This window comes from Rattus rattus, chromosome 7, assembly GCF_011064425.1.
Source record: "Rattus rattus isolate New Zealand chromosome 7, Rrattus_CSIRO_v1, whole genome shotgun sequence".
NCBI classification, from domain to species: Eukaryota; Metazoa; Chordata; class Mammalia; order Rodentia; family Muridae; genus Rattus; species Rattus rattus.
This window is the reverse complement of record NC_046160.1, coordinates 104,837,979-104,850,712: the sequence shown is the minus strand read 5'-3', so window position 1 is coordinate 104,850,712 and position 12,734 is coordinate 104,837,979. Positions and strand designations below refer to the sequence as shown.

At 45.2% G+C, this 12,734-nt stretch overlaps 1 protein-coding gene across 1 annotated transcript in view; it reads left to right on the top strand.

Annotated features, from left to right (window-relative positions):
• Positions 1–12,734, top strand: part of Ston2 (stonin 2) — a 105,338-nt gene that overhangs the window by 27,343 nt on the left and 65,261 nt on the right. The window contains 1 exon segment of the mRNA XM_032908231.1: positions 4,717–4,914. Within this exon segment, the coding sequence (XP_032764122.1) occupies positions 4,717–4,914 (198 nt within the window).

Below are 12,734 nucleotides of genomic sequence, written 5' to 3'. Positions count from 1 at the left end.
AACACCGTATTCAGCCAAGTTTGCTGAGGAGGGATAGTCCAGTGTGTTGTAATGCTTCCTTCCTAAGAGCCTCTGACATAATGTTGGGATCTTAAATCCATGGTCACAATTAAAATTAGCCTGTAATTCTTATTGAATTGGGTTTATATTGGGTCTGTATTGTGACGTTTTAGTGTAAGGCACCAAGCTGCTGAGAAGGCCTTCCTTCTACACTCTGGAATAATTACCGAAGACAGACATTTCTTTTCTTTTTTTCCCATCAAGGTTTGACCTTTTCAGCAAATATACCTAGCCAGAAACATTGCTTATGGAAATACTCTAAGTACTGGTTCATTTCATTTCACAGTTATTAGACAAATCGAACCTTTAATTTTCTTTTTCATGAATCGTGTTTAAAAGCTACAAGTCTCAGGACTTCTCCAATCTTATCTGTTTCCACATGTATTATGTGTGGATAGTCATTATTTCCCCTTACTGACTTCTCAAGGTGGTATTACGGGTCTTGTACCATCTTGTTCTCTATGATGGCTGGTTGTTTTTGATTGTTCGTTGGATTGGTTTCTGTTTTGTGCCTTTGTTTTAAGGAGGTCCTAGATGGTACCTCAGACTGGCTTTAAATTTACTGTATAGCTAAAGACGAACGTGTACTTCCAATCACCTCGGTCAGGATGCTGGGATTCTAGGTATGAGCCGCCATGCTCGTTCTACATGGCTCTGGGGAGCAAATGTAGAGCTTCACGCATATATCATAAGCAAATCTTCTACCAACCATGCTAATCCTTAGCCCACACCACCCCAGTTTTTATTCTCAATGTTATTTGTACTCTTTTCTTGATAATTTTTTTTTATCACAATTAGTCTTCTCAAAGAGTGTTACTTATATATTTTTTTTTTAATCTTTGGTAGCTAGTGTGTGTGTGTGTGTGTGTGTGTGTGTGTGTGTATCTTTCTGCCATGCCATAGGTTGCTTGGTTGGTTGGTTTTGTTTTATTATGACAGCTCTTTTTTTTAAATAGCTTGGAGTTTTTGTTTCGTTTTTGTTTGTTTGTTTGTTTGTTCGATTTTTGTTTTTTTTAATCTTGAGAAATTCTACCTTTTCTGCTAGTAATGCTTATTTCTTTTTAGTTATTTTGAAAAAGAGTCTTCCTTTGTAGCTAAGGCTTGGCATGAGCCCTCCTGCCTCTCCCTCCTGGGTACCAGGACTGTAGGTATGCTCTGTTGTGCCCAGTTTTCTAATGTTTGGACTGTTCATTTGATCAACATTTAGAAGTATATTTCTATTTCTAAAGTTTCAAAGGTCTTTTATCACGTTTAGAAAACCAGGCACTGGTTACCTAAGCAACTAGTTTATTTGAATACTAAATCACACTATGATCAGTATTCTGATCTGTATAACAAATTTTTGACATTTCTAAAAGTTGCTTCAAGTTACAACTTGTGGCTGCTGGTCTGGCAGGTTCTTGGTGTAGTTATAAAGCATACGCATCCTCTATTTTTCCCTTTGCTCAGTGAGGGCATTTCTCCATGCCCTACTTACCTTAAACCATGCACTTTACACAGCTAGAGTCACCTGAGGAGGGAGTCTCAAATGAGGACTAGATCAATTGGCTAGAGAAATTGACCTGTGGGCATGTCTGTGGAGGCTTTTCTTAATTGTTAATTGATATTGGAGGGTCCATCCCATTGTGAGCAGTGTTATTTACTGGTCAAGTGAGCCTGGGCTATATAAAGAGCTAGCTTAGGGTAAACTTGAGAGCCAAACAGCCAGCAGCATCCCTCATGGCTTCAAGTTCCCACTTAACTTCTTTCCCTGACTTCCCTAGGTGATAGCTTAGAAATGGAAATAAACCCTTTCCTCCCCTAATTGCTTTTGGTCAGAGTGTTTCATCACAGCAATGGAAGGGAAATCAGAACACCCTCAATGAAATCCTATCCTGTGCGTATTCTGTATTCTGTATCAGCAGACTGACATGTTCTCTGCATGCTGAGGAGGTGTGGAGCCCTTTTGAAAGTGATCTTCAGTCTTACACAATTCTGGACTCTGCTTGACATTCCTGGGGAGTTCTAATCGGGAAAAAAAAATTCACAGATTCTGGGAAATCCCCTGTCATCTGTGGCTCCAATATTATCGCCTTCCTCCTATTCCCTCTGGTCCTTAAGAACCCAGTTCTACGGGTGAGAACATGTTCCTGCCCACCATGGCAGTGACTTCTCTTCAGTATCTTTCACCTTATCTCTTTGCCCCTTCATGCTCTGCCTTCAATTAGAAATCCATTTGGCCATTTTTTTATTACTACATTTTTTTCTCATATTTCCAACTTCTTATTTCCTTAAGTACTGCACCTAGCTGTGTTCCCTGCTTCCCACACCTACCGTCTGACTTCCTTGCAGGTCTCACTCTATTTCTCACCCCTTCCAACATCTCGTTTGCTCTTAGTCACAATACTGCGGTTTGCTACATTTTGTTTCTTAGTGTTATGTTTCTACCATCCTCTCGGGACATTCTGCCTGAGATTTGGGCAGTTTCTTCCAGAAAGGGTTAGTATATACCTGCCTTTTCCCAGGTATGTGAGGCTACCTGGGAATATTTCAACTGAAATCTAGGCTAGAGGTTTTTTAGATCCACACACGATTTTTCCCTGACCGTTGGACCCAAATCTACAGTAGATATTAGTCTTTCTGTCCCCAACTGAAAGTGAAGGTATTCCTGGGGAATTCCTGTATACGCATGCACCCAATACCTGCTAGGTTGTCCATTGGGTTGACCATACGTTCATTCTTCTCTATCTTCTTCACACGAGCCATATAGACTCGGACTCAGCAGAGGGTCTCAGGGTTCAGCAGTCCCCAGGGTATGAAATTCAGCTAAGCTTTGTTTACATTTCTCGTTTCCAGATTTCACTTTACCTCAGGAATTCTTTACTTTCCTCATAGCTCTATGTTGAGCATTAGATAGTGTCCATACACTTTATCCAAGAGCTAATTCCCATAGTAGTGACAATACCTGATCCTAACCTAGGGAATGGCAGCCCTCGAACGATATTTACAGGCTCGTCTTCCTTGCTTTCTATGTCTGTTACTTTTTCACGTGTCCCTTTTTTCTCTGTGTAGAGGCCATGGTTTTTTTGACAGTCTCTGTTTGCTGCAGATTGTTGGGCAGTGGTTTGTGGTGGTTCTTCTGACATGACCCACAAGTAATGAGAGCCTACCTTATGCCAGGAAGCGTTCTAGGAGGTGAGCAAAACAGACAAAGGTCAGCGATGCAGCCAGTCACATACAGTTCAACATACATAAATAAATAGAGTAAAGGGCCTTCTCATTTGTGGAAAGGATAGCTCATGAGTGATCTGCAAAGGGAGAATAGTTTGAAAGAAAAGAGCTATGAGCCCTCAGTGCAAAGACCTAGACGCTTCAGACTTGCCCGTGAGAATAGAGAACACAGATTCTCTACTGTTTTATTTCTATACCGTCACAAGTATTGCCATCCACTCCTTCTGAGATCTCAACTTTCCCATTCTGTCTCCTAGCCAAACTCTACCTTTGGCGCTTCAGCCAGGATAACTGACTGTATGATCTTGCTGGGATTTTTATTGTTTAAGGAAGCTGATCTTTTTATTAATAGCAGTATCATTGTGGGACTTGCAGGTTTCTTAACCTCTGTGCTGGTTAGCCCCTCTGGAGGAAACCACTCCCTCCCAGTACCAGCGGATCACACGCTAAAGCATTTGTCAATGACCTGAAAGGAAAAACAAAAAACAAAAGCACTCTGCTTTTTTGAGAAGCCAATTAGTGTTCTGAGTCAAGGAGATGATGCCACGGCCTGTGCATTTATTTCCCCATAGAAGGTGTTTTCCTTGTGTTCGCTGTGAACCAGCTGCCCCACTAAGTCTCGTTGTGGGTGTAGCAGTGTGCAGAATGTCTGGTTATTGTCAGGCTTGGACCAAGTGGAGACGTCTTGCACAGAGTAGCCAGCTACGCCCTATCTCTGCCTCCACTGTGCCACTATGACAAGCACACACAACCCCCCCCCCCTTTTTACTATGCAGGTGCTTAGGAGCAAACCCAGGTTCCCACGAGTCAACAGCAAGGACTTTACCCACTGTTTGAGTCACTGTTCTACTAGGACCAAGGCAACTCTCATAAAAGACAGCATTTAACTGGGGGCTTGCTTACGGGTTCAGAGTTTGCCTATGATCATTGTGGTGGGAAGTAGCTGAGAGCTCACATCTCACGTACAAGTGCAGACAGAGAGAGAGAGAGAGAGAGAGAGAGAGAGAGAGAGAGAGAGATTGATTGATTGATTGATTTGATTCTGGGGGCCCCGGCCTGACCTTTTTCAACCTCAAAGCTCACTCCTCTCAAGGACATACCTCCTCCAACAAGGTCACACTCATTCCAACAAGGCCACACCTCCTAATTCTTCCCCAATAGTTCCTTCTACCAACTAGGGACCAAGCATTGAAGCACATGGCCTATGGGGACCATCCTCAGTCAAACCACCATACCAACTGATCCATCTCTCCAGCCCCTTGGTATGTTTTTGATAGTAACTCCCCCTGAGACCTTAGCCAATCCATGTTTTCTGTCCTCATCCCAGGCCTTTCCTCGCCTTTTATGGCGGCTACCGTTGCCCAGGACCTGAGTGATAGCTAACTGTAGGCAAAAGACAACAATTTACATTATATCCTCATGGATTTTTTTTTCATCTGTTCTCAGCCCTCACCTTGACCATGCCCTGCTGGACATGCCCTTCCTTGGACTCTTTGAGAAGATGCCCTTTGACGTCGGAGAGCAGTTGGACCACCCATTCTGAGGACACCAGCAGCCCTAGTGTTGCTCCATCATACACAGACCTGCAGCTCATCAACGCTGAGGAACGGGCAAGCCGCAGGGCTTCTGGGACCGACTCCACTGGTAAGCCCGAGTTCCAAGTCAGAGCACTGTGCACATCTCCTTTGGCACACTCAGCCCCACAACCACCCCCCTCCCCCGCGCCAGCTTTGTTTGCAAGATGAGTACATACGTGGTTGTCCAGTTCAAAAACTAGCATCTCCAGTGGTTCGCAATTGTATCAGGGTAGGAAGTGACGTATAAACAAACTGCATGGTTGCCTGACCGATGCTCACATTGGGCAGACATTTGATGGAGCATTATAAAATGTTGCTTTCTGGGGTTGGGGATTTGGCTCAGTGGTAGAGCGCTTGCCTAGCAACCACAAGGCCCTGGGTTCGGTCCCCAGCTCCAAAAAAAAAAAAAGATAAAATGTTGCTTTCTGACTGTTCAGTACAAGTATCGTTTAGCTGTTAGTGTATTTTCTCCTCTAGTCACTGCTAATCCAAGTGTAATGTATTCACAAGGCTGAATCTTTCATCCAGCCACCCACACATTGATCCTCCTCAGTAAGAGGAAGGTGGATTTCAAGAGAGAGTAAGTAATTGTTTTGTGAAGCAGAATGAGAATCCAGGTTCAGCCACAGCTTCTAGAATGGTGCAGATTTTGCAGCCCAGTGCCTGTAGCATCGCGTGTTCACTGTGCCCTACCCTGTATTGTCTCGTGGTTTCATTTGTTAAACGTTGCAATCGTCACACGATGGGGTTCTGGCCTTCACTGCGGGTGGAAGATGGGTCCATCAACAGGCACTGCATCCTGGGCTGTGTGGAATGGTATTGGGAAGACGCATGTACTTGGTGTTTGTACTGTTTGACCAAAGGATTGCTTTCCTCTGAAAATGACAACCCCTCCCCCGTGTCAACCGTATTTTGTTTTCCTTTTCAAAAATATTGTGAAGCTTGAAGCTGTATCTTTTTTTTTTTTTTTGATGTTTAGATAACATTTCCTGTCATGAAGGATACTGTTAGATTCTGCAAGCATTAAGAGTGACCCTGCACCGAGAGTCAAAGGTTTAGACAGGATTAGCTTTGGAATTTGATTGAATTGCCCCCCAGTATTGTTCGCCAAGGAATCTATCTTTGCCAGCCACAGTTCTTAAGAGTGTTTTGTTTGCATCGACATTCCCTCAGTTTGCTTTAGGCTCTGGCTTATGTGTCTGTTAAATGCCCACAACTCCATTTTCGCTGTGGGACAGTCTCACGGACGGGAGGCAGCAGCTGGGACTCTTGGGGAGAGAGGCTCGGCTTCCTCGGCACCTCTCAGAGCCTTCTACTCCCTTCCCAAGCCTTCACAGAGAGGAGACACACACTCCCTGTACTGTTAATGGATTCTCAGATCCCACAGTCAAATCCCAGGTCTGCCGTACCAGCCCCATGCCCTTCAGCAATCCTTATATGCCATACACGTATATGTATATATATATGCACATAGACATGTGTTTGTGCATGTGCTCTTATCTGTCTCGTGACTGTGGCCAAATACCTGACATAAACAACTTAAGGATGGAGAACTCTATTAAGCCTTGTAGTTTGAGAGGACGTAGCCCATCCCAGGAGGCCAGGCACGGGAGCAGGTGTCCTCATGGTGTCCAGAGAGTGTGACTGTGGCAGGACTCCTCACTGCCTCACATCGTGATGCAACAGGGAGCAGACAGGAAGCAGGGCCTGGTAAATGTCAAGACCTCCCCCTAGTGACTCAATTCCTCAATCCCCAATCATCACTTGCTGGGGAGCAAGGGAATACTCACAAGGGGCTAAAGGGAACGGTTTTTAATATTCAAATAATGGGGTAGGAGGGGAAAGGAGAGTGTGTGTGGAGATCAAGTGGAAGGCCATGTGCATGTTCCTCAAGTGTTCTCTTCCTGAGCTACGCCAGGCGCATCTCCAGCCCGAGACTTGTACCTATCTTTATGGTTCAATTTTATCATCTGACAAATAGAAATAATACCTTACCTCGTAAGACAATTGTAAGAACAATTTACATCATGCCTGACTCGGAAGACGTGATACCAGGGATAAATTTCTTTCCCTGCCAAAGAGGTCTCATGGCCCTGGAGAAGTACGAATTGGGCCCTTTACTGAAGAAAACATACAGGGTTCTTGGTTCTTGGTCTGAATCCCAACATTAACTTATCAATTACTATTATTTTTGCTCGAACCCAGAGCCTTGCACATACCAGGCAACTGCTCTACCACTGACCCACATCTGTCTCCGACTTTTATAATTTCTAACATCTTCCTTTTCTCAGTAACGTCATTAGAGTTCACAGTCTCGAAAAATCCCCTCCTCAGTTGCTTTGTCAGGGTCCTAGGAGGAAGCCGATGGTACACAGGGAAGCGCTCGTTTGGAGAGGATGCAGTGAAAGCAGTGCTCAGGCGACAGCTAACTCTAGGCAAGCTCCTGCAGCCTCCCTGGGTGAGCAGGGTGAGGACGCCAGCCAGCACAGGTGCTCCATCTGTTGTCCCTTTGGGTAAACATGGATCCTGGCACTTAGGCACAGCCTGCCTGGTGGAAGACCGCAGGGACCCGAGTCACAGTCCCCGCCCTGTCGTCTGGGTAGGAGTTCTGCAGGGATTTGGCAGTCTCACAAGGCAGTGTGATTTGTAATTGTGGAGGGAAGAATCCTATGATCAGCCTACACTCTCTCCTCAGTTCCTCACCAGCCGCAGGGATAACTAGAGGAGGAACACAAACAAATCCCCTGGAGTTGGCTGTATGGGGGGTGGGGTGCTGGAGAGTAGAGGCAACATTCTCTCTAGAGATCCCATCCCAGCACAAATGACAGAAGAACTGGGAATAAGTGCAGCCTCAAAGACATCCTGTCCTCTGTCATCCCTGTCCCCAAGGTCTCCTTTGCCTAGAGAAGAAAGGCACACCTGTCATCTTCACCAGAGAATGCCACTGCCTTTACACCCGCTTGTAAACAGCCAGAGGATGGAGGGAACGGGAGCAAGCCCCTTCCCTTGATCTGTATTGTAAGCAAGGAAGAATAAATGTTTGTAGGAGTTACAAGCCGCTTTAAGCGGTAGGATTAGACTCTGGTGTCTGCTTACAGGAAAAGTGCAGATTGTCATGTGAGATCAGAATGCACAACTCTGGACAAACTGAGGGGTGACGGACTCAAACAGCAGTTAATGGAGGCAAGAGTTATCACCGCCCTGATCCCTGTACGTCATTCACATTTTGAGTCCAGTGTTTCCCAACCTGTGTTCCATGTAGCAACTTCAGATAAGGCAGGATGCTGGGAACACTTGGTTCTGTCATGTCCTGCCAGCACTGCTGCAGATCCATGATGTGCTGTGTATTAAAGACTTTGAAAGGTTCTGAAACATATGTTTGTAATACATATGTATACATATGTGAACATACGTGTGTGCTTATATACACACACACATATTCAGTTTTCCATCGAGTTATCCTCCATGCCTGATCAGATGTCAAAGTACGGCAACCCGAAACACATGAATTAAAGTTTTACTCAGAATTATGTATCAGCGCTAAAGTGTTGGAAGAAAAGACAGAACGGGGAAAGAGATGTCTAATGAACTTGACAGAACAGGGAAAGAGATGTCTGATGAACTTGCTGGTGGGTTAACTTCATGAAGCTGGCTTTGCTCTGTCTCTCGTACTGCTAAACCTCTTGGACTTTTTCTGTGTAAAGGGTTGTTGTTTTGAGTTCTAGACCCAAAGGGTGTAAAAGTGCATTTGCTCTGCCTCCCTTGTATGTAAACTGCACGGACTGTAAAACAAATGTAGACCAGATGGTGGTGGTTCATCTGCGTTTAGCTGAGTGCAGAGTTCTGCCAGAGGGGGAGGCCTCTCCCCCACATGCCGTCCTTTTGTTTTTCTTTCTCAGAAACAAGTGTTTATGCCAGATAAGGAGTTGTGGACTGACGTTGGTGAAGTCCTTTTGTTTGCTGTTTCTTCTCCTTGGCACGTGTATGTGTGTGTTGTAGTGTGTGGTGTGTTGTATGTGTGTGTTGTATGTGTGTGGTGTGTGTGTGTGTGTGTGTGTGTGTGTGTGTGTGTGTGTGTGTGTTGTCTGTGTCTGTGTGTGTGTGTGTGTGTGTGTGTGTGTGTGTGTGTGTGTGTGTGTGTGTGTGTGCACATGCGTCAAAAGTGTGTGTGTGGTGTGTGTGTGTGTGTGTGTGTGTTGTCTGTGTGTGGTGTGGTGTGTGTGTTGTGTGTGTGTGTGTGTGTGTGTGTGTGTGCACATGCGCACGATCAAAGCACAGCTTGCGGAAGCTGCCCCTTTCCTTACACCATGTACAGATTGAGCTCTCAGGTTTGGTAGCCAGCACTTTACCTGCCGAGCCGTTTCTCCTACCTGATGATTATAATCTTCTGAACGATAGTTCCCTTTCTCTTAACAGAGGGATAGCGGAGTAGTTTTTTAATCAAATTACATGTTTTCTTATTCATGAGAAAACACAGATTTAGCCTGACTTCTGTTTCTGCAGTCTAGATGTATTCATTAGTTGTACACTTTGTGTTTTAATGGATGTTAAGAAAATACCCTTCCCTCCCATATGCACCTCCCAAAGGCTGCTTTGTTTGAAACTCTAGAGTTTCTCAGAGCACGGATACTTACACACGGTTCTTACAGTCATGGCAAACAAAGAAGACTATTAGATTTATTTTCCTACAAAGAAAGAATTTTTCCTTGTCATTAAGGAGATTTTTACATACATATGACCTCAGATTATTTCTACCTATAGAGCATCTGTTATGTGCTGGGGAGGAATGTGCTGCACACTCTATACACGTCTTAACCTGTCTTCACAGTCTTAAAAGGTCATGTTACACATACGCAGATACCCACAGCCAAGCATTGGACAGAGGTCAGGGGACCCCTTTGGAGTTAGGGGAAGGATTAAAGGCCCTGAAGGGGATGGCAACTAACCTGGACCCCTGGGAGCTTTCAGAGACTGAGCCACCAACCAAAGAGTGTACATTAGCTAGACCCTAGACCTATGTAGCAGAGGGCTGCTTTGTCCTGCCTCAGCGGGAGATGATGTGCCTAATCTTGCAGAGACTTGATGGGCCAGAGTAGGGGGCATACCCAAGGCAAAGGGGATGGGGGAGAGACTCTGTGAGAGAGAGAAAAGGCAGCATGTGGGATATTAATTAATTAATTAAAGATTCCATACTACTGTCCCATGTCATAAATACAGAAATAATACCTAAAAGGGTTTGGTCACATGGTCCCACAACTAAAAAGGGAAGCACTGGGATTTACCCCTCCTCTCTCCTCTGCTCACCAGTCCTGCCTGGAACGCTGTGAAGGCCTGGTGTTAGGGATGAGCTGTGGGAAGGAGTGATCGATTACAGAGCCTTCCATAAGGAAAAGTTTGACGTAGCCAGGCGATGGTGGTGCCCGCCTTTAATTTCAGCACTCAAGAGGCACGTGTTTGAGTTTGAGGCCAGACTGGTCTGTACGGTGAAAGTCCTAGGACAACCAGAGCTACACAAAGAAACCTATCTTGAAAAACAAACAAACAACAACATCTAAGAGAAGCATCCAGTGAAGGTTTGAACCCGGGGAATGAATGGCGTGAGCAGGTACAGAGAGTAGTGCAGATGAGGGGGAGAGAGAGGGTTCCAGCAGCCATGCGGACAGGATCCCGACAAGATACACAGTGGCCTGGGCCAGGGCTGGACTGCGTCAGAGAAAACTAAAGAGTCCAAAGAACTTCAGAGGGGCAGGACTTCAAACTGGTTCCCCCATTATGTTTCAGAAACACCATTTCTGTGTCTGTTCTTGTTCTTAACCCTGAATAATCTCCCCTCCAAATACACACGTGACAAACTCCTACTGATTAAGACAAAATAATCTGTGAAAAGCATGGTCTATAGACTGTGGCTTCTTTTACTCTTTAGTGTGTACACGTGCGTATGTGTGCGTGTGTGCATGTTACATGAAATGGGCTTGCTTGATACAGCACATGTGTCAGAGCTGGCCCCAGAGTGGGACTCCATAAGCCACTCGAGGCAAGTTCTCCGTGTTTTGTTCCATGTCATGAGTGCAGAGCTGTCCCCGCCTTGGGCAAAGGAGGGCTCTTTGCTTGGACATCATCTTCCTGTCATATTCCAGGAACTAAGAAGCTGTCCACAGATGTTTTCACAGAGGCACTCCCTTTCTAGTTGGCTGCCAGCATTAGACTGCTGCCTCCAGCCTGAGGAACTAAAGGAATGCTAACTTCAAAATGCCTTGTTCCCACGTACGGGAGTCAATGAAGAAAAGCGAGAAGCATGGAAGTTAGTTCTCCTGGGGTGGGAGAGGTGGCTCAGTGATTACGAGCACTGGAGGACTTAAGTTCCCTTGTCAGCACCCATATCAGGAGGCTTGCAGTCATTTATAACTCCAGCACCAGGGACCTGATGTCTTTTCCTAGTCTCAGTGAACACCTACACACACGATATACACTCACAAAGACATATACATATGAATAGAAAATCTTTAGAAATTAGTTCTTCTGGTTATAATTCTGAATTATTTGCTGTTTCTTTAAATGTAGGTATACTTTTCTAATAAGAGACCAAATATACCTGAGATGGATAGCATCTGACATGTTAAGTAGTTTCTCCGATAATTACAGCTTGCTTTCTGAGTTACCATGGTTATGATGTCTCTTCACAATGGAAACCCTGACAGTCCCCAATGTGTGCTACTGTGTGAGGTTTAGGAGGTACAGCCTTGCTGGATGAAGTGTGCCACGGGGGACACCTTTCAAAGTTCGAAGCATTGCAGGGCTGGAGAGATGGGTCAGCAGTTTAGAGCATGTCCCTGTTCTTCCAGAGGTCCTGAGTTCAATTCCCAACAACTACATGGTGGCTCACAACCACCAGTAATGGGATCTGATTCTCTCTTTTGGTGCACAAGAAGACAGAATACGCGTTTACATAAAATACATGAATAAGTAAATCCTTGTTTAAAGCATGGCCTCGTTCTCGGCTCACTCCTCTGCTTGGTGCCTGCTGTTGAGCTGTCAGCTTCCAGCTTCTACTGTGCCTCTGCCCTACCATGGTGAACTCATACCATTGGCCATAATAAAATTTTCCTTCTGTAGATTTCCTTGGTCATTGCGTTTTGTCACAGCAACAGCAAAATAACTAATGTAATGGCCTCTAAATATAATCACATTGAACTAGGGGGTCACAAAATAACTTCATTTAAACCTAACCACCCCTTTAAAGAGCTTTCTCCAAATACAGTCACATTTTGGAGTGACTTCAACATATAAATCTGGGCTGGGGATACAGTTCAGCTCATAACACTATGTAAATACAACTTAGAAGCCCTCATCCATCCCTGTTGAAGAATAAATTAAAATTCTAAACCCATCACATATAGTATTTCTACAGCCTTCATAAGCAAGGTCACTTGATATAGAAACTGGATCCTGGGTCTGATGCTTCATACATAGCCAACTTCTCACAGAAGCAGCAAGGAGAAAAGGGACGCCTGTGCCTAATAAGCTCCTTGTCTTAGTTCAGATTTTACTGCTGTCAAGAGACACGAGGTGATTCCTATAAAGGAAGACATTTAATTGGGGCTGGCTTATAGGTCAGAGGTTCAGTCCATTTCATCACAGCAAAAAGCATGGCAGCATGCAGGCAGATGTGGTGCTGGAGAAGGAACTGACAGTTCTACATCTTGATCCACAGGCAGCAGGAGATTGCGTGCCACACAGGGCACAGCGTGAGCATTAGAGACCTGGACGCCCACCCTACGCAGTGACACAGTTCCTCCAGCAAGGCCACACCCACTCCAGCAAGGCCACACCTGCTCCAGCAAGGCCACACCCACTCCAGCAAGGCCACACCCACTCCAGCAAGGCCAC